The sequence below is a fragment of the Dysidea avara genome, chromosome 2 (genome assembly GCF_963678975.1).
Source record: "Dysidea avara chromosome 2, odDysAvar1.4, whole genome shotgun sequence".
In the NCBI taxonomy this organism is placed as follows: domain Eukaryota; kingdom Metazoa; phylum Porifera; class Demospongiae; order Dictyoceratida; family Dysideidae; genus Dysidea; species Dysidea avara.
The window spans coordinates 31775313-31798386 of NC_089273.1; the positions used below are offsets into that span (position 1 = coordinate 31775313).

At 39.0% G+C, this 23074-nt stretch overlaps 1 protein-coding gene and 1 long non-coding RNA gene across 2 annotated transcripts in view; one reads left to right on the top strand and one right to left on the bottom strand.

Annotated features, from left to right (window-relative positions):
- Positions 1–10044, top strand: part of LOC136247069 (uncharacterized) — a 79664-nt gene extending 69620 nt beyond the window's left edge. Inside the window, exons 12-20 of the mRNA XM_066038681.1 lie at positions 8192–8376; positions 8415–8531; positions 8640–8771; positions 8825–9097; positions 9144–9246; positions 9297–9496; positions 9549–9671; positions 9728–9794; positions 9850–10044. Coding sequence (XP_065894753.1) covers positions 8192–8193 — 2 coding nt within the window. The 3' untranslated portion in view covers positions 8194–8376; positions 8415–8531; positions 8640–8771; ... (4 more) ...; positions 9728–9794; positions 9850–10044. The remainder of the gene's footprint in view (positions 1–8191; positions 8377–8414; positions 8532–8639; positions 8772–8824; positions 9098–9143; positions 9247–9296; positions 9497–9548; positions 9672–9727; positions 9795–9849) is intronic.
- Positions 8414–8952, bottom strand: LOC136247070 (uncharacterized). The gene is made up of 2 exons (XR_010697067.1): positions 8605–8952; positions 8414–8549 (listed from the first exon to the last, which is right to left on the bottom strand). It is a non-coding gene; the product is annotated as an uncharacterized lncRNA (long non-coding RNA).
- Positions 10045–23074: the final 13030 nt, after the last annotated feature.

A 23074-nucleotide genomic window follows, 5' to 3' on the forward strand; every position in this document is an offset into this window, starting at 1 on the left:
GATCCTGGTGTTATGAATGAAAGAAAATGGTAAGGAGATACAGTGGAACCTCTGTTATCCGGACCCCACTTATCCGGATTCTCGGTTAACCGAACCACGGAAATGACTGCTTTATTAGAGTAGTGACTGTTCTATTAGGGTAGTTGAAAATCAAGACACATGGTAGTGTGTTGTGCGGACCAAGAAGCCGGCGCGCCACACTGTATAGTATATTAACAGGAAGAAAGAAAATGCAATTTTCATACCTATGTGGCTCTGTGATCCCTAATCCGATTGGAACTGGGGGGTCTGACACCAACTGGAATCCAACACCAATCACTTGGAATCCCACAATGGAATCTGACATTTGGGCAAGAATTTTGGAATCTGGAATCTCAACAAATATTCTGTAAGTCTGATTATTTCCGTATTTTTCTTGTAAATTACACCGTATATTATCTCGTGTACTATGTTGCAATCAGTTTAGTCTAGTGAGCACAGAACACATGTATCGTGACATGTTTGTACAGGCCTCGCCAACAATCCAATTAGCCTGGAAGTCAGCTGAATGCACAAAAAGTGTTAATATATGTGTAGCTACGTAGCTATATAATTTTCCAAATTTGGAATCTGGAATCTTTGGTTGGAATCCGGAATCTTTACAAATAAATTGTGAGGTTCGGAATCTTACATGCGACTTTTGGGTAGTGTCGGGCCCCTCGATTGGAACCAAATTTGCTACAGAGGTGCCGGCCAGTTAGGGGAGTGTACATACCAAATTTGAAGGAAATTGCTCCAGCCATTTCTGAGATATCAGCGAACAAAATTTTGTTGTAATTTCTTCATTTTTTTTCTTATTCTTCATCTTCATTTCACACACTTCGCAAAATCCGCCATAAAACACGAAAGCGTGCTCAGATCGGGCTGAACTTTGGCACACTTAAAGGGCTCATTAAGGCGGATCTCAGTACCAACTAGTAAGAATCCGATGAACATTCACAGAGTTATGACCGATTATTTGTGTAAAATAAGGTCTAAGGTCTGTCACGCCTACAGAATAAACGCCTTGGAGGAATGAGTTGAAAATTGATATGTAGATGGAGTAACCATCGTAGGAGTGCCTTTTTGTGGTTTGAAAGGAATCGAGATGAAGACCATGGAGATATGACACAAAACCCAACCTGTGTCAAAATTACACAATCGATTTTTATGAATAAAAAAAAACTAGTAGTTTTCACACCTACCATGCAAACCGCTTAGAGCAATGAGCTGAAAATCAGTATATAGCTGGTATAATCATCATAGAAAGTCCTTGCAGTAGTACAGAAGAATCGGATTATAAACGACTGAGTTATGATTCGAAAGGCAACTATGTGTAACAATTGCGTGATCGAGATACTCTAATAGAACAGTTACCCTAATAGAGCATTCAGCTACGTTTATAACTTACTCCATTATAGAATTATATTACATTGAAAGTTATTCTGTAGGGAATTCAGCTGCAAACAGTTAATCTGATAGACAATTCAACTACAGGCAAGTCACCCTGTAGAGAGTTCACCTAGAAACAAGTCACCCTGTAGAGAGATCAGCTAGAAGAAGTCACCTTGCAGAGAGTTCAGCTACAAAGAAACCATCATGTAGAGAATTCAGCTGCAAACAAATCACCCTATGGAGAGTTCAGCTACAAACAGATTACCCTGTAGAGAGTTCAGCTACAACAAATCATCAAGTAGAGTGATCAGCTAGAAGAAATCACCTTGTAGAGAGAGTTCAGCTACAAAGAAACTACCATGTAGAGACTTCAGCTGCAAACAAATCACCCTGTACAGAGTTTCAGCTACAAAAAGATCACCCTGTAGAAAGATCAGCTAGAAGAAGTTACCTTGTAGAGAGTTCAGCTACAAAGAAACCATCGTGTAGAGAGTTCAGCTGCAAACAAATCACCCTGTAGAGAATTGAGCTACAAACAAGTCACCTTGTAGATAAAAGAAGGTACCTTGTAGAGAGTTCAGCTACAAAGAAACCATCATGTAGAGAGTTCAGCTAAAATAAGTGACTTTGTAGAGAGTTCAGCTACAAAGAAACCATCATGTAGAGAGTTCAGCTGCAAACAAATCACCCATTAGAAAGTTCAGCTATGAACAGATCACCCTGTAGAGAGTTCAGTTAGAAACAAGTCATCCTGTAAAGAGATCAGCTAGAAGGATCACCTTGTAGAGAGTTCAGCTACAAACATATCACCTGTAGAGAATTCAGCTACAAACAAATCACCCTGTATAGAGATCAGCTAGAAGAAGTCACCTTGTAGAGAGTTCAGCTACAAAGAAACCACCATGTAGAGAGTTCAGCTGCAAAAAAAATCACCTGTAGAGAGTTCAGCTAGAAACAAGTCACCCTGTAGAGAGATCAGCTAGAAACAAGTGACCCTGTAGAGAGTTCAGCTAGAAGAAGTCACATTGTAGCTACAAAGAAACTGCCATGTAGAGAGTTCAGCTGCAAACAAATCACCCTGTACAGAATTCAGCTACAAACAAATCACCCTGTAGAAAGATCAGCTAGAAGAAGTTACCTTGTAGAGAGTTCAGGTACAAACAAATCACCCTGTAGAGAGTTCAGCTAGAAACAAGTCATCCTGTAGAGAGTTCAACTACAAACAGATAACCCTGCAGAGAGTTCAGCTAGAAACAAGTCATCCTGTAGAGAGAATCCTGTAGAGAGTTCATCTACAAGCAAATGACCCTGTAGAGAGTTCAGCTACATTTCCGGTCACCCAGTAGAGTGATCAGCTGCAAACTAGTTATCTGTAGGGAGTAATTGACATGTAATAAATGCATGTATAATATATATATATATATATATATATATATAATTTGTACATTTCCTGATAAAATCTGAATTACACAGCATTTTAGGTGCCTTGAGACTAAATAGACGAGGCGCATCTCTAATGGCTATAGACAGCTTGAAGACAAGCTAGACGAGATAATTGCTCGAGACGATCACGTATTAAATGACAATCCTTGCAAGTGCATTATATTCCCTGAAGACTGAAGCGTCTAGAGCAATGAAACCCTGCGAGGCTGTCCACTCTTGCTCATAAATTGTCTGCTATGACCACATGCTACTCGAATAAGGCTTCTATACAAACTATAGCTAATTAATGTATAACAATCCGTTATATGTACGGATACCTTTTGGCAAAGCTGATCATGCCAGTCTACAATGCATAAACAGGCCTGTGGCAACATCACTTTTCACGTTCATAGCTAGCACAAACTGCACGTTTTCAGCAATAGCTAATTCAAGACTGAACAACAGTTTACCAGCGTTTAAACCAGATTACTACTGCTGACCCGCAGACCTGGATTGAGGGCTACACTTCGAGTACTCGACTAGTCCGTTACATATGTACGAGAGCAGCTATAATTATAAAACTAAGCAGGTATTATCTGGCGTGGTTCTACGTAAGTTTACAGAAAATAAGCCACACCCGTGTCCTCAAGACACGTTTCCTGCAAGTGGGTGTGACTTTAGCATACCTAACAGACCATGATTACAACGCATTCCCTATGTCAGTGTCATGAAAAGCTGGCCTGATGCAAGGCCAGACCATGTCTTTTATGACGATTAGTCGGCGTGGCTCAGCATACAGATTTTTGCACATCTACAGACTCAATACCACCGATAAATAGGCGTGGCTTAACGTATGTATGGCTGCAGTCATCCAATAAGTGGGCGTGGCTCACGAAAGAAGCTGGGCTTGACTATGACGAATTTATACACTTCCGCATCGTCCCAACTAATTAATCTTCTTCGCACGTGAGATCTAACCTGGATAAATTGTAAAGGGGGTCAGACCCGGACAAAATGTGACCCGGTTTCAACGCTGATACGTACCCTACGCTCTATTAAGGACTGTCGACTTATTTTCAAGACTCCATAGTTTGACGTAGCTATCCACCGATTATATGCTGGCATAACACTCTACCTCAGTATTATGCTTGACGCCAAGCCTATGCTTCTACATACCATACCATACACTGTGAAGGACAATAATTGTTAATTATAATGTTGATGGTAAGCTTCATCGTATCTCAAAAACTCCACTGACATCCCTGCAACACGATAGAGGAGGTTGGTAACGTGCATGTGAGCCCAATGGTAAAAACAGCGTCCTTGAGTGCTGAAATACCTCCCGATCGATGAAATATGACAAGTATATGGCATTGGCACAATAAGCCTCGTTCAGCCCCACCGAATAGGTTACTGAGGATTTTAAATGGACAATCAAGCACTGTACTTAAGAAAGCCTAAAATCTGCAAAAAAAAGGCGAAATAGCTAACACAAGAAGAAACATCACAGATATGGTTTATCAGTCCAAACAACTTGATCTGCAAAGGAAGAAAAATGTAGTAACATAATGCACGTGTTTAGCAATAACAAATCAGTCCATGCTATATATTTTTTATGTACAAATGCCATGTGCATAATAACATCGACAGCAGCAAAGATTTTTATCAGCCATTCATGGCCTTATATAAAGGGATATGCAGTTGAAATCTTGTCGTGTTACCAAGTGTACTGACAGGTCAAAGAAAATCTGTTCTAACAACTATGCTCTTTGTACGCGTGTGCATGGTATTAAAAATAATGTAAGTGGTATAAAATATTAAACTTGGTAGAACACACCTTATTAAAAGTGCACCCCATAGAAACATCTAAAACCTACTAAGGATGATCTGTGGAGAAAGAGAGAGTGTAGTAATACTGTGTATGTAGTTATATACCAGATTGATACTACTTGCATAATTTTATCTGAAGTCTTTGTATACCACCTGTATTTTACTACAAAATGTGGTGATAAGTTACCATCATTATGATAGCTGTAGTTTTAGAATATTACTTACTAAGCATATATAGCCATTCACAGGTTCAAAGACAGCAATGGTCCAAACCCGTTCTAGCAATTACGCTTAGTAAGCAATTTGGAAGTAGCTACGGTATAAGAAAGTATAAGCTATACAAAAACTTTAGACTGATAAAACATGGTAGAACATACCTTATTAAAAGTGCACCCCATAGAAACATCTAAAACCTACTAAGGATGATCTGTGGAGAAAGAGAGAGTGTAGTAATACTGTGTATGTAGTTATATACCAGATTGATAATTGATACTACTTGCATAATTTTATCTAAAGTCTTTGTATACCACCTGTATTTTACTACAAATGTGGTGATAAGTTACCATCATTGTGGTAGCTGTAGTTGAGAATATTACTTACTAAGCGTATAGCCATTCACAGGTTCAAAGACAAATGGTCCAAACCCATTCTAGCAACTACGCTTAGTAAGCAATTTGGAAGTAGCTACGGTATAAGAAAGTATAAACTATACAAAAACTTTAGACTGATAAAACATGGTAGAACATACCTTATTAAAAGTGCACCCATAGAAACATCTAAAACCTACTAAGGACGATCTGTGGAGAAAGACAGAATGTAGTAATACTGCATGTGTATGTAGTTATATACCAGATTGATACTACTTGCATAATTATATCTAAAGTCTTTGTATACCACCTGTATTTTACTACAAAATGTGGTGATAAGTTACCATCATTATGATATCTGTAGTTTTAGAATATTACTTACTAAGCATATAGCCATTCACAGGTTCAAAGACAGCAATGGTCCAAACCCGTTCTAGCAACTACGCTTAGTAAGCAATTTGGTAGTAGCTACGGTATAAGAAAGTATAAACTATACAAAAACTTTAGACTGATAAAACATGGTAGAACATACCTTATTAAAAGTGCACCCATAGAAACATCTAAAACCTACTAAGGATGATCTGTGGAGAAAGAGAGAGTGTAGTAATACTGTGTATTTAGTTATATACCAGATTGATACTACTTGCTCTAAAGTCTTTGTATACCACCTGTATTTTACTACAAATGTGGTGATAAGTTACCATCATTATGGTAGCTGTATTTCTTACTAAGCATATCAGCCATTCATAGGTTCAAAGACAGCAATGGTCCAAACCCGTTCTAGCAACTACCCTTAGTAAGCAATTTCAGAGTATGTCATATATCAATTGAAGAAAGTATAGGTGGTATACAAACTTTAAACCAATAAAAACACAGTGTAGAATGTACATACCTCAAAGTACATCGATCACTGCCTAATTCTTCAATAAACTATGATCTGTGGGGACAAAACTGTATATAAGACACACATAGTTTCACAAACATTAAAATGTTTATAAGTAATCTTTATAATTTACAGAAGATCACGCTGAGCATAAGATTGATGCCAGTCACTTGTTTAAACTGTACAGCAATTACTTATGAAAATGATAAGCAAAAAGTGGTTATGGTGATTAAAAGAATATGAGTCTGCATAATTATTATATTGCTACTTGCTAATAAACAAGATCAATAAACAAAATACATGAAGGTTTTCATATGCTATGGCAGTTCTATATATGGCAATAAAAGATTATCATTTTATCAACAGATGAGAGGTGAATATAGTTTAGGTTAATAAACAGACCAGAGTGCTATGACAAAGGAAACACTTTCAATATCATAGAAGTTGCAGACCTGTACATGAATCTTGTTCGTACCAGAAAATCTCAATAAAAGTACTCTTTAACTATGGTTGACATTCCTATGTACATGATATGTTTGCTAGTGATTCAGCTGTGGTTATGGATAGCACCAGCCTGGTATATCACAGAGCACTACAGTAACAAGGTCCTTATAGATAATTGAAACAACACTAGCCTGAAGTTATATAATGTACCTTGCAATGATGGAATTCAATTTGATTATACTAGCATTAAAGGGTCTCATTCTGTCCTTATAGCACATGTGAAAATAAATGTGGTAACAGAGATATACTTACCATAATTAATTTCTGATTTCAAAATTGTTTGATCTATCCTTGTGTATGCTGACCTCCATATAGTTTATGAGCTATAGTGAGGTACTTCAGGCCACTATCCATCATCTGCTAGATCTAGAAAACAAGACAAGACTGAATATCTTCGATTATTTGCAGAATTGACCGTCTGTGGATTTTCAACAATTATGAAATTGAAATTACTATACCTTCCTACAGAATATATAATGTTTTGACTTTGTACAACCTTCCGTACCCAGCACATATCATCCAATCAGGCAGACCCTCAACAATGCAGCTTGTGCATGTATGATGGCAAAAGATTTTCATGGCTCAGAACTGTAGTAAATGGTCAACAGAAAGCCTAACAAACTGTGCTCTTTTTTTGTAATTTTGGCTCGTTTATACTTGAATACATTTACATACATCATTCTGTGCCCACATAGATTGTCTTTGTATATGATCTGACTGTGGTCACACGAGACTCATGCATAATACAATTTTATTAGGCCATACCTTATGTTGCGCGGGCCCGACCGACTGCATTTTTCTTTAACTGAAATATTTTTGAAAATCACATATGCGAATCACGTGTTCTTAATTAGAGACAATGCCCTCATGATATAGTCCAAAAGGGACCATTGGAGATCGTCCAATGCTCTAAAATTGTAGAAGACGATGGGAAAGCTCTTTTGGAGATTTATGTTTAAAACTGATGCTACTAGAAGAACATGAAACCTAGATTTTTAACTGTGTATGTACTATTATAGCTACATTCATCATTTGCATCTTGTATGCTTGTATTCAAAATTTTTATCATTTTCAAACCGACCTACCTACCCAAATTTAAAGTAATTTTTCCCGCGCAACGTAAGATCAAATAGGTATGGCCTTATGTTGTATCTGTAGCTATGTACTTATCTTTTATTATTATTATTATTGTTAATTAGCAAAGCCCACTAGGGGCAACACGCTAATGAGCATTGCAATCACATATGTGACTGGATTTGCGAAAAGGTACCTTTTCCACACATTTGACATACCAGCAAACAAAATAATGTTACACTTGACTCCTTATACTGATTAACTTGCTCTTAGTATCAAAATGTAGCCAGATACTGTAGCTACATTCATTGACAATTTCAAGCAATTATATGCCGTAATCAAAAAGTTATGAAGCTTTAAAGTTCAAAAAATGGGTCAAATATTGTGTGTGAAAAAGGTACCTTTTCGCAAATCCGGTCACATATTATATTACTTACAGCATTCTTAAATGTTTCAAGATCTATTGTGTTGATGTTAGGAATTTGAAGGGAGTTCCATTGAATAATTGTTCGAGGGAGGAATGAGTATCTGTACACATCAACTCTTGTTTGCAATTGAGTTAGCTTGAGAGGATTTTGAGCACGGGTGGAGGATACTGGAGTTGGTGACGGTAAGCAATGATCAGGTATTGCTAGTAAGTCCCTGACAATCTTGAATAGGAAGGTGAGTCTAGCAACTGTTCTTCTGTTTTCATTTAATAGTGATGCTTCTCTCCTACTGAAACTAGAGGACCGCATCCCTATCACGGCTAGTCTCGCATAGCCAGACCACTACTTGTTTTTGTGTGGAGCTGGAATATCTCCTCACACGACACTCCGGTAAGGATGCCAACAAACCTGCGTTAGTATGTGTAGTACAGTAATCAACAACATAACAGCAAAGTCAAGTTACCTTCTAGTCTCGCGAGTACATTCCTCCATTTACAGATTCATTCCCGCCACGTAGCCTGTTCTCCCGGCTGTTGAAGATTTGGCCACCAGCGGATACGCCCGGATTTTATATTAAACGCACATGATCACTAGATAACAGCGGAAGATTTTGAAAGTCTAGCAATGAACGTGAGTTCTAGGTATCCAGTACAAACGGTGTGTGTCATAAGATATCGCAACAGTGGTTGTGTAGCTTCGGGGAACGATATACATGTACAAGATACTACACAACAGTCGCTGGTGAATGTGATGCCGGATGAGAGAACAAGTTACAACTGCCGTGTATTGGCATGTGACAGCATGGATCAATTATCATTATATTAAATATATAGACATACGTACATTTATAAGTTGAAATATTTCTTTCCCAGTGAAGGAGGCTTTACAATGGCATCCAGTAATGACAAAGCGGAAGAAGTAAACAGTTGACCGCAATCTTGAATGGCTTCCCACAGGTAAATCTGGAATGTTACACTGTATGTTCTATGTTGATTTCACCAGTGGACCACTGTATACTATACTACACTTAAAATGGTGCCTATGCAGCATTGATAGAACTATGATCATCTTCAAGGAATTTGTGTTTGCTGAAAATCTTGATTAGGTATGCACAAATTTGGAGTGTTATATGTTGTTTTTCATATGATAAAGCAGGCATAAATAACTACCTGTGATGAGCTTATGGTGTTATCAGTCATCAATTTGTCATCTGATAATATCTAATGTTGAACTGGCCTACTCCAAGAGTCGCCTTAAATGTGGCACCCTCAAGTGATTTAGTTCAGTAACTGGTAATTCTAGCCAGTACTGGGGTGGTGGTAAGGGCATGCAGTCCATCTAAAGAAATCCATCAGGTAAAGTTTGATCCAGATCATGTCTCAGTTGTGATGAAGTTCATTTTCACAGGGTCATCCTTCTATAACATGTTACGTATCGTGCTCCATTTCTTCTATGCTCTCTGTCAGCAACTGCACACTAGTCCATTGCCTAATAAATGTATAGCACAATAAATGAATAATGGACAAGACGGTATGCATGAAGATAATGCACATATTATGTATGATTTGACATACATAATTTTGCAGGTGAAACTATTACACTATGCTATCTGCAACAGTGAAAATTAAGGATTGAGCTCAACTCTAAGGTTAGGTAATAAAAGATCATTAAGTTGCTGCTGTATTTAACTGCTCCTCAACCATTGCAGGCAATGAGTAAGGGATGCCTAGCTGAACAAGCCATAATAATTATTTTGATGCACGTATAGCTACTTTTGCTGTGGACAACAGCATGCAGCCACCTTCGCGAGTCCGCGATGAAGGAAAGATTGAACTTATTTAACATTTAAAGAATGTTTTAATAGTGTATAGCATTGTACCATCAGTTGACCTCTATGCTAAAATTAGCAATAATCATTGTAACCTTATTTGGCGATCGATGAATAATCTATTAGCACTACGCGACTACAGACATCTCGTGATACGGAGCACGATACGAGCCTTCGTCTAAAGGAGTGGTAACATTACGACAGATACGCCGTTAGACGAAGGATATAGACATTCGCATATCTATCTCATCTCATTAAAAAAGACGAGTCTTGATACGTATATACGCGCCGCGTATCAGGCTAGCTGAAATGCTGTGTTAGTTAAAGTATTTAAAATCTGCTTCATTATTTTCTTCTTCCTGTGGTAAGGAAAAAAAGATGGGTTAAAAAAGCCCTAAAGCTGGCCATAGGCCGGCTTTGGAGTATACACATACAAAAAAAGTGAAATCTAATCCAAGACAGCCAAGCTGTAAAAAATAGTGCGGCCCTCAGAAAGGCTATGGTGAAAAAGGGTATGAAATCCAAGGTGGCGGCCAAGAAATGGCTGTGATGGTAGGTTAATGGTAAAAATTTTAATAACAACAATTCAGGTGAATTTTATGCCAAGACCAAGCGGCACCAAATTCACCTGAATTGTCATTATTAAAATTTTTACCATTAACCTACCATCACAGCCATTTCTTGGCTGCCACCTTGGATTTCATATGTTTTTTAACCATAGCCTTTTGAGGGCCGCACTATTTTTTACAGCTTGACTGTTTTGGATTAGATACTGATATTTTCAAAATTTTCTTCATGCTATTTTAAGGTTATTTATACACAGTTTCAGAGATACGGACTTTTCAGACTTATGGACCACCTCTGATCCCAAGGGGTTCGGATAACTTAGGTTCCACTGTAGATTATACATGTTTTAACACTCTTTCACTTCACGGATGTATGAACATGATAATAGGAAGCCATAATCGCAATCACACGTGACACACCTTACATCATATTGCATAATAACCCATTTCCTACATCTCCCCCTTTTCAAGGATGTGAAGGGGGAAAAGACTACAAACAAATGCTACACAAAATTATAAAATAAATTGCTAAATTACATGATCAATTGCTAATCTAAGCTGTTAATATATAATCTAATCCAAAACAGCCAAGCTGTAAAAAACGTGTGCGGCCCTCAGAAAGGCTATGGTGAAAAAAGATGTGAAATCCAAGGTGGTGGCCAAGAAATGGCTGTGATGGTAGGTTAATGGTAAAAATTTTAATAATGACAATTCAGGTAAATTTTGTGAAGCGGCACAAAAATTCACCTGAATTGTCGTTATTAAAATTTTTACCATTAACCTACCATCACAGCCATTTCTTGGCTGCCACCTTGGATTTCACATCTTTTTTCACCATAGCCTTTCTCAGGGCCGCACACGTTTTTTACAGCTTGGCTGTTTTGGATTAGATTTCATTTCTTTTTGTATTTGTATACCCCAAAGCCGGCCTATGGCCAGCTTTGGGACTTTTTTAACCTATGTTTTTTTTCTTTACTACAGGAAGACGAAAAGATGAAGTAGATGTACTTTGAATATTTTATCAGTAAATGTACAAATTATATATATAATACATATGTGATCGGATTTGCGAAAAGGGGTCTTCCACACACATCCAATTTGCCAACTTTGACAATTGATAACTTCAGATTGGAAAGAGCTATTGCCTTGAAATTTGGACAGTGGTGATTTCTTTGCAGCTGAACTCTCTACATGATAGTTTCTTTGTAGCTGAACTCTCTACAAGGTAATTTCTTCTAGCTGATCTCTCTACAGGGAGATTTTTTGTAGCTGAACTATCTACAAGGTAACTTCTTCTAGCTGATCTCTCTACAGGGTGATTTGTTTGTAGCTGAACGATCTACAAGGTAACTTCTTCTAGCTGATCTCTCTACATGGTGATTTGTTTGTAGCTGAATTCTGTATAGGTGATTTGTTTGCAGCTGAGCTCTTTAAATAATGGTTTCTTTGTAGCTGAACTCTCTCAAGGTAACTTCTTCTAGCTGATGTCTTTACAGGGTCACTAGTTTGTAGCTGAATTCTCTACATGGTGGTTTCTTTGTAACTGAACTCTCTACAAGGTAACTTTTTCTAGCTCATCTTTCTACAGGGTGATTTATTTGTAGCTGAATTCTGTACAGGTGGTTTGTTTGCAGCTGAGCTCTTTAAAGAATGGTTTCTTTGTAGCTGAACTCTCTACAAGGTAACTTCTTCTAGCTGATGTCTCTACAATGTCACTAGTTTGTAGTTGAGCTCTCTACATGGTGGTTTTTTTGTAACTGAACTCTCTACAAGGTGACCTCTTCTAGCTGATCTTTCTACAGGGTGATTTGTTTGAAGCTGAACTCTCTACAAGGTAACTTCTTCTAGCTGATCTCTCTACAGGTAGATTTGTTTGTAGCTGAACTCTCTACATGATGGTTTCTTTGTACTTGAACTCTCTCAAGGTAACTTCTTCTAGCTGATGTCTTTACAGGGTCACTAGTTTGTAGCTGAATTCTCTACATGGTGGTTTCTTTGTAACTGAACTCTCTACAAGGTAACTTTTTCTAGCTCATCTTTCTACAGGGTGATTTATTTGTAGCTGAATTCTGTACAGGTGGTTTGTTTGCAGCTGAGCTCTTTAAAGAATGGTTTCTTTGTAGCTGAACTCTCTACAAGGTAACTTCTTCTAGCTGATGTCTCTACAATGTCACTAGTTTGTAGTTGAGCTCTCTACATGGTGGTTTTTTTGTAACTGAACTCTCTACAAGGTGACCTCTTCTAGCTGATCTTTCTACAGGGTGATTTGTTTGAAGCTAAACTCTCTACAAGGTAACTTCTTCTAGCTGATCTCTCTACTGGTAGATTTGTTTGTAGCTGAACTCTCTACATGATGGTTTCTTTGTACTTGAACTCTCTCAAGGTAACTTCTTCTAGCTGATGTCTTTACAGGGTCACTAGTTTGTAGCTGAATTCTCTACATGGTGGTTTCTTTGTAACTGAACTCTCTACAAGGTAACTTTTTCTAGCTCATCTTTCTACAGGGTGATTTATTTGTAGCTGAATTCTGTACAGGTGGTTTGTTTGCAGCTGAGCTCTTTAAAGAATGGTTTCTTTGTAGCTGAACTCTCTACAAGGTAACTTCTTCTAGCTGATGTCTCGACAAGGTCACTAGTTTGTAGCTGAGCTCTCTACATGGTGGTTTTTTTGTAACTGAACTCTCTACAAGGTGACCTCTTCTAGCTGATCTTTCTACAGGGTGATTTGTTTGAAGCTGAACTCTCTACAAGGTAACTTCTTCAAGCTGATCTCTCTACAGGGAGATTTGTTTGTAGCTGAACTCTCTATAAAGTGATTTGTTTGTAGTTGATCTCTCTGCAGGTTGATTTGTTTTAGCTGAACTCTCTACAGGCTGATTTGTTTGTAGCCGATCTCTCTACAGGGTAATTTGTTTGTAGCTGAACTCTCTACAAGTTGATTTGTGTGTAGCTGATCTCTCTGCAGGTTGATTTGTTTGTAGCCGATCTCTCTACAGGGCAATTTGTTTGTAGCTGATCTCTCTACAGGGTGATTTTTTTGTAGCTGACCTCTCTTCAGGGTGATTTGTTTCTAGCTGATCTCTCTACAGGGTGATTTTTTGTAGCTGACCTCTCTTCAGGGTGATTTGTTTCTAGCTGATTGCTCTACAGGTTGATTTGTTTGTAGATGAACTCTCTACAGGGTAATTTGCTTGTAGCTGAACTCCTTACTTTGTGTCTAGTTTGTAGCTGATCTCTCTACAGGGTGATTTGTTTGTAGCTGAACTCCTTACATTGTGTGTAGTTTCTAGCTGATCTCTCTACAGGGTGATTTGTTTGTAGCTGATCTGTCTACAAGTTGATTTGTGTGTATATAGATGATCTCTCTGCAGGTTGATTTTGTTTGTAGCCGATCTCTCTACAGGTAATCTGTTTGTAGCTGAACTCTCTATAAGGTGATTTGTTTGTAGCTGATCTCTCTGCAGATTGATTTGTTTTAGCTGAACTCTCTACAGGGTGATTAGCTGATCTCTCTACAGGTTGATTTGTTTTAGCTGAACTCTCTACAGGGTGATTGCTTGTAGCTGAACTCCTTACATTGTGTGTAGTTTCTAGCTGATCTCTCTACAGGGTGATTTGTTTGTAGCTGATCTGTCTACAAGTTGATTTGTGTGTATATAGATGATCTCTCTGCAGGTTGATTTTGTTTGTAGCCGATCTCTCTACAGGTAATCTGTTTGTAGCTGAACTCTCTATAAGGTGATTTGTTTGTAGCTGATCTCTCTGCAGATTGATTTGTTTTAGCTGAACTCTCTACAGGGTGATTAGCTGATCTCTCTGCAGGTTGATTTGTTTTAGCTGAACTCTCTACAGGGTGATTGCTTGTAGCTGAACTCCTTACATTGTGTCTAGTTTCTAGCTGATGTCTCTACAGGGTGATTTTTTGTAGCTGAACTCTCTTCAGGGTGATTTGTTTCTAGCTGATCTCTCTAAAGGTAGATTTGTGTTGATTTGTTCATTGCTGATCGCTCTAAAGGTAATTGATTTGTTGCAGTTGAACACCCTGCAAAGTGTTTTGTTTGTAGCTGATCACTCTAAAGGGTAATTTGTTTGTAGCTGAACTCTCTCCACAGTGACTTGTGTGTAGCAGAATTCTGTGTAACTGAATTCTCTAGAGAGTGACTTAATTGTAGCTGAATTCTCTACACAGTGCATGACTTGTTTATAGCTGAACTTTCTTCAGTGTGACTTGTAATGTTCTGAATCTCTATAGTGGTATATTTGCTTAACTCTCCACATGGTGACTGTCTTCTTGCTGAACTGTCTATAAGATTAACTGTTTGCAGCTGAACTCCCTACAGAATAACTTGCGATGTAATAAAATTCTATAATGGAGTAAATAAATTAGCCGAATGCTCTATTAGGGTGACTGTTCTATTAGAGTATCTCGATCTCGCATTTGCTACACGGAGTTGGCTTTCGAATCATAACTCAGTGGTTTGTAATCCGATTCTTCTGTACTACTGCAAGGACTTTCTATGAAGATTATTCCAGCTATACACCGATTTTCAGCTCATTGCTCTAAGCGTTTTGCCTAGTAGGCGTGAAAACTAATACTTTTTTATTCATAAAAATCGATCGCGTAATTGTGACACAGGTTGGGTTTTGTGTCATATCTCCGTGGTCTTTATCTCGATTCCTTTCAAACCACCAAAAGGCACTCCTACGATGGTTACTCCATCTACATAGCAATTTTCAACTCATTCCATGAAGCGGTTTACCCTGTAGGCGTGACAACAAATCGATCTTGTTTTACGCGAATAATCGGTCATAACTCCTGAACCATTCATCGGATTTGTACCAAAGTTGATGCTAGGATTTGCCTTTGGACTCCCTTTCTGTGTGCCAAATTTCAAGGCGATCGGAGTACGCGTTTGCTTGTTATAGCAATTTTTGCAAGTGTGCGAAAAGACGAAGAAGAAAAAAAAAAACGAAGAAAAAATAACGAAACATTGGCAGCTCGTATCTCGGAAATGGCTGGAGCGATTTCCTTCAAATTTGGAATGTAGACTCCCTTGGCTGGCGGGCAACTGTGTAGCAAATTTGGTTCCAATCAGATAAGTGATCACCGAGATACAAAGGTGTGAAAATGACGTTTTCGTTCTTCCTGTCAATATACTCACGGTGTGGCGCGCCGGCTTCTTGGGCCGCACGACACACTACCGTGTGTCTTGATACATTGTTTGTCAGGGTTACTGAGTGGTCAGTTAAGTCCAGTGTTTATCCTCAATCAACCTTCTGATGGAGTGCGGATCTGTGTTGAGTTTGAGAAGTTCCAGATGTAACAGAATCTGTGGTTGTATGAGGTTCAAGTCCATTGGGTACTGAGGTTGGGACAGGAAACGTCTGTTGCGGACTAAAACTCTGCCATCAGTGGTCTCGATATAATATCTTCGGTGTGGACCAATCTCTGCAACTCTCCCATTGATGTCTGAAAAATGAGACTGAGGATTTTGCACTGCAACATGTGACCCAACATGGATGTCTGGTAGATTGTGGGCACGGATATTGTAGTAGACTGCAGATGATTTGGAAGTATCTTCAGCCTCTGAGTTGTTTGCTGCCACTGTGGAAAGAGGAGCGCCAGTGGGCTGTATAGGATATCTTAAGCTTGCACTGATTGGCCAAATAGTTTTTGAGCAAGTGACAAGCCATCCTTTCTGCTGCAGTATTGTAGCAATGATCGACAAATTTCTCATTGTCTAGGGCTCTGCCATTCCATGTGTGTTGGAGCAGTTTCTTCATTGACTTGACTGTGGCTTCAACTTCGCCATTACTTTGAGGGTACCTTGGTGAGGAAATTTATGTAGAAAGCCCCATCATTTAGAAAAGTCTGAAAATGCCTTGGATGTGGACTGTGGTCCACCACCAGACCATACTGTAACAGTGTCAAATGTGGCTGTGCAGTAGAAAGATTGTCGGAGAGCTGAAATGACCGTGTAACTATTAGTGATAGGGTGTAGAGGAATGACGGCCGGTCAATCAGTGTAACAATCAACAATATATGTGTGGCCTGCATGAGAGCAAATTCTATGGCAATCTCCTGGAAAGGGCGGTCTGCCTTTGGCTTTTGTACCATTGGTTCTCTGGGATGGCTAGGAAGGTGATCTTGGCAGTACTGGCAGGGCGTGATTATACTGTCGATGTCATGGTCTATTCCTGGCCAGTATAGGCCAGGAATAGACCATGACCGTAACTATAGTATACCAAGAGGGGGGCATGTTGCTTTGTCCTAACAAAACCCTGATGGGACTCATGAAGTTGTGATAAGATTACAGGTCACAGTTTTATGGGGATGAGGAGTCTGCAGTCATAAACGATGAGGCCATCATCAATGATGAGGCTTTCACAAGTGTTCCATTATTGTTTGCAAGTGTCCGGTAGTTGGTTACGATGGTGTGGAAATCCATGTAAAAAGAAGTGTTGGAGTTGTTGATATTCTGCGTCTTCTTGTGCACTTGTCTTGAGGTCATCTAAACAAGAAGTTTAATCGATGTGAGAGTTTGTATCTCAGTAATGGACCGGTCTGGCTGACTAAGAATGTCTAACTCAGCAAGGCTATCTTCAGGTGACGGGTCAGCTACTGGGTTCCTTGACAGTGCATCTGGGACATCATTCTTTGTGCCTTAGAATAGGAATCAGAGGATTGTGATCTGTAAGTTTTGTAGTACAGTCAAAAACAAGTGACATTTCAAGGTAACCCAGACAACATCTAACATTTGTAGTTCAATGATAGCATAGCGAGATTTGGCATCAGTGAGAAATCGAGATCCTGCTTAAATCAATGTCCAAGTGCCAGAAGTGGCTTGCTGTTGGGGTATGAATCCAAGGCCTTGGAAGCTAGCGTCAGTACATAGTCTAGTAGGTTTACTCATGTCGAAAAATGACAGCACAGGTGTAAGGGATTGATTAGCAGTTTTAAATGCTTGGTCATGGGTGACTGTCCGCTAAAAGTCATTCTTTGTACCAAGCAAGGGGCGCAGTGGTGGTGATCAAGTGTAGGTGATCAAGCAATACTAGTGTAGTGATGGTGTTTGTACTAGGTGAAAGTTAATTAGCTAAGCCAAAGAAGGAGCGGAGATCTGTACAGTTGGTTGGTGTTGGAAACTTTGAGATGGCATCTGTAGTAGTGTGGTCTACTTGGTAGACTGTAGTGGAGAATTGGAATCCTGCAAAAGTAATTGAAGGCTCCCAAAACTTGCACTTGTCTAGGTTCACAGTGATCTTTTCTCAGCACATCTTTGCGGGAATTCTCAAACACATGTTGCACGTTGTGTGGTGTCACTGTCATAAATCATAATGTCATCCACTATTTGTGGTGGAAACCAGAGAGACCATCAAAAGCTTCATACATACGTCACTCTGTCATAATTATCAGATATGGAGGAAATTCCATAATTATGGTGCACGCATATACTTGAATCTGCCAAATGGTGTAATGAAAGTGGTGAGACGCTGGCTTTCTTGATCAAGAGGACATTGGTAATAGTCCTTCATAGCATGTAAAACAGTGAAAAACTTAGCTTTGCAAGCAGAAATATCAGCGATGGCCTCAGCTGGGGTAGGTGATTGGTACCTTACGTATCGATTTAAGTGTGAGAGGTCAACACATAAAGGCATAGGAACGATTTTCAGAGAGGCGGACAAAGATAGACATAACCAGTTAATCATAAACTGATTAACACCCATGCAGACACACGGGTGCCATTGATATGGCTCGTATACCCAGTTCATGCATTCGTTTATATAGGTATTGTGGAGTGTGTTATCACTAGCTAATAACCCTACAATCATACTGCATAGCTATCTCTTCACTCCCTATCCTGCTAATGGCTACTATGTTCCTCTACATCTACTGCATGTGCTCGATGCATGTATATATCACGTTAGAAGTCCTGTTTACGTGAAGGTCTTCTCTTTATGCTACCTCACACTACAAGGATTACAACACAATAGTTGTTATCCACAAAGTGAAGTATCATTACTTTTAAGGAACTACAAGCTCTGGGATGTCTGCTCTAGCAGGTGTTCCCAAACTGAGCGTAGATCATGTGAATACCACACTGCGTTCACAGTTGGCCACTTTCATCTTCAGCATCCTTGTATGTTTCTCTTTAGACTACTTAATAAATCTACTTCACCAAAGTCTTCATAATTTCTGGTTATAAATCGTACTCCCATACACTCACGCACTACAGTGACACTACCCTTAGATCTGTTACCACCCTCTATTCAAGTTAAATCATTTCCACATCATGTAATTCCATGGATGTGGCACTCTTTCTATTGCTTAAACTTCTCACTGCACGGGATCCAGGAAATATTTGTGCAACAGATATCACGTGCAAGCATAACAGAAATAAAATTACAAGTGTTTTTTGTGTTTAATGCTGTACAATGAATGGCTTGACAGTTGCGGTGGACTGGTGATGCCACACCCTAGAGAGTGATTTTGCATATTCGTTGTATGGCTTCTTGTATGGAGGCATAATATATTTCTGTGTATGTAGCTATAGCTTTGGCTACTTGGCCAAAAAAGTGGGGGGTGGGGGAACATACTTTTAAAAATAGTGTGGGGCTAGGTCCCCCCTGGCCCCCTCCACAGGTTCCGACGCCCTTGTCAACACACATATGTATCCGATCACTGTTCTTCTTGGGTGTTGCCACAATAGGAGCACACCAGTCAGTGGCTTCAGTAACAGGGACATTAATGTTCTGTGACTGTAAGAGGTCCAGTTCAGTTTTCAGTTTATCACAGTAAGCATATGGAATAGATTTGGGGGAGGTGACGCATAAGGGTTTTGCATTGTCAGTGGGGTATATAGATGTGGAATTCTTCACTCTCTATGCTGTTAATGTTGCCATCAAATAAAGTAGGGACTCCAGAACTTCTGAGTGTTTGTCAAGAGGTAAACTAGCAGTTACAGGGATGACAGTGGTACTGGCTACGAAATTGATAATGTCTCTCTTCAGTTTGGGTGCAGGGTCAGTAGATGTGACATGGTGGGTGTTGGAGAGGCCTGTATGTTGGGCCAAGGTACTGTCAGGCTGAGTAGATTGAAGAGTAGAGGTATAAGGTTTTATTTTACCAGGTTTTGAATGGCAGACTCTGGAGAAGTTACCCAATTGTGGCATGATACACAATATGCAGAGCATTGTGTGCAACCTGTTAGATGTGGTTGAGCTCCGCAACAAGGCTAGAGAGACTGCAGTGTAAATGACTTCTTCTTAAGAGCTGCAGCACATTCAGAGATGACTAGGTCCTTGCTGTATGGCAGCTCACTGTTTCTTGGCTGCCTCTTGTGCTTGATACATGTGGATGGCTGTATCTAAAGAAAGATCTTTTTCTCGTAAAAGGTGTTGAACAGTGTCACCATCAAAAAGGCTTTTAATTATTTTCTTGTAAATGGTGTCAACAGTGTCACTATCAAGGAGGCCCTCAATTATTTGGTCATGCACACTCTTCTGTGTGCAACCATTATTGCAGAAGTTGCAAGTTTTCTCAAGGCAACAAGGTAATCGTCAAAAGACTCTCCAGGCTGCTGTGGTTTCCGACAGAAATTCTGTCACTCTACTGGTTCGTTAATGTGTCCAGCGACGTACTTTTTGATGGTGCTGATGATAGATGCTACACTTTTACGATCTTTGGTGCTGAGGCTAAGGTTGTTCACTATGGTAAGTGTTTCACGTGAAAAACACAATGTTAAGACTTGGAACTTGCTTCATAGCAGATTCTTTGCTAAGTCCAAACATACTCATATATGATTCCCACTGTGTTTGCCAGGCTGAAAAATCAGAGCCACAACCAATCTGTATGTCCAATTTAGGAAGTTCTCCTTGACAAAAAATATATGAAGACATCGGGTGCCTCAACCCGGCACTAAGGATCAGCGTTGGGGGTTAGAGAAATAAATAATTATGATGATTACAACAGTGAGGCGAGGAGTTCTACTGCTTGCAGCGCCATGTACGAACATGACAATAGGAAGCCATAATCAGAATCAGAATCACACGTGACACACCTTACATCATGTTGCACAATGACCTATTTCCTACAACGGATTATTGGCCTCATGGGTTTATGCACATGCGTAGTTGCTCAATTGCCTGAAAACCAGACTTCAGTGAATTTTTTCAGATACACATGGACTGATAAACTTCATTGTAGTGTTATAAACACTGTAAGACTGTTAAAGTGTGTTAATTTGCTGGCTAAGAATTGTTGGCTAATTTTTTTCAACTTTGTGGTTATATAACTGTGTAGGGGTTACCGTTATGTAAACCATAATACCACAATGGGATTCACTGTTTAATGTTACATATATAGTTTTAGGGGATTATGTTGTATGGTTTGTGAGATGTGTATACAGATTGGAATCTCCCAGAAATGCAGTTTTACTGGGTATTAATTCCTTTTGTTTACTTTCGTTGAAGAGTTTGACTGCTCAATTAAAAAAAATTAAATACTTTAATAATGTTTTAAGTTACATAAGTGGGTTTTCAGTGTCACTCCTCAAATTTTATTCCAAGGAGGAAAAGAAAGGCTGAGACCCCTTGTTCAAGTGAGGAGAAATTCTGCTTTCATGCCTTCACTTTTTATGTTTGTGGTATGGTATATAAATGATTCCTAGGAAAGAGTTTTCCACAGAGTATTAATTCCATTATACATGTGTATCTTTATGTCCTTCATAATATAGCTACTTTTTGTTTTCCATCTTACAGTACAGTCCACTTACAATTTCACATTACCACAAGTGTTGCCATGCATCATCGTGGGATCTGCAACCCATGGCTGGCAATGTCACTACATGTGGCCAGGAATACCACCACACATGGTCGGGAATACTACCACACCTGGCTAGGAATACTACCACTCGTATGCTGTACATACATAGAACGTGTGTGTTCACAACACTGGTCAAGTGTGTACTACATATAGCTAGAGCGACGTCTTCCATAGCCTAATTGACTGATAGCTAAATGCTATAAGTTTAAATAAATTATGCATTGACTTTACCTGTTGTTGTTGATTTTTAAGCTGTGGGGTGACAAGTACACTTTGCCACACCCTCCCTTATTCATTGTCATCCCATTCTGTACCATGGAGGAGACTTTGAATCATCACCCTGTAGCTCTTCTTTATTACATATATTATTGTATTATTGTTACATGTTGTCACTGTTAAATTAGGTAAGTGTAACAAACTTGAATGAAATTTTGCACATGAGCTCTACACTCATGCTGGTTTAATACCTCGTGGTTATTATTGAATTTAGTGCTGTAACTCAAGGAAACCAGTCCTAACACCATTGATATGTGAGACTAAGCTTTCTGAAATATAAATAAACATAAATTCATTCCATTATAATCATGAAGATCTCTTTCTGAAGCTTCAACATGCCAATCCAAGTTATTGCTCTTCTAGTAGATGGGTGCTAGAATTTGGTACGTAGATAGCAGTGTAAGTAGACCTACACTGAAAAGACAGGGTAAGTAGCTATGCATACGTACAGCATAATGGTTACAAAATTACAGTATATGTATGTAGCTGCACTACACTTGCATAATAATGAAATACACCACTGGCTAAATAATCATGCTACGGTACCGCTCAAACGTAACGTCACACTCGCTCGCACCACTTCATTGTGAGTGATTTTAACAAACTTACTAATTAAAGGGCATGGCACCCTTTTCCTTTGCGAGTATTCATTCCATTTCGTATGGGATAAATACTTGCAAAGGAAATGGATGCCACGCCCTTTAATTGGCGAGTTTTTTAATTGCTTGCAATCAAACAGTGCGAGCAAGTGCGACATTACATTTGAATGGTACCGTATGTTCTTCATGTATTGCCCATGGCTATTTACCATGCATGGCCCTGGTTTCACACGTGGCCGTAGAATTCTCCACACCTGGCCATGGCACTCCCCATGCATAAAGATACGTTGCACCATGTGCAAATTGCCAGGTGTGTGTGAAGTTGTAAGTGGCCTGTACTGTATTGATACACTATCTATGTAGTGTTTACGTGTTTACATTGAGTGTGTTTTATAGTATTAATGGTGAACTTCCAGAACATTTCTAAACCTCAATATGATGACACGACTGGAAGTTTTTCAGGATCTGGATCATTAAAAGTAAAATAATTAGTACTGTCATCACAGCAGTGGTTTTAATGTTTTCATATATAGTACATTTACCATACATTAACTGTTACTATGAATATTCTCAATTTGTACAGTAACAGGTATATACCACTCAAAGGCTACAGTTTCAATGCATACTTGCTTTCCTCAAATAAAACCAAGTGTCTGTTTAATTTTGTGTCTCTTGTTGTATTTGCATGCCTTAGATTTTACAACAGTACATACATATACGTATAAATCCTATAATGAAAAATGGTGTTATATATTCTACATTCATGATTAATCCGTTAACAACACTATCAACCCTAGCAGCATGGCATTATAAATAATACAAGAAATACTATTTAGCTTT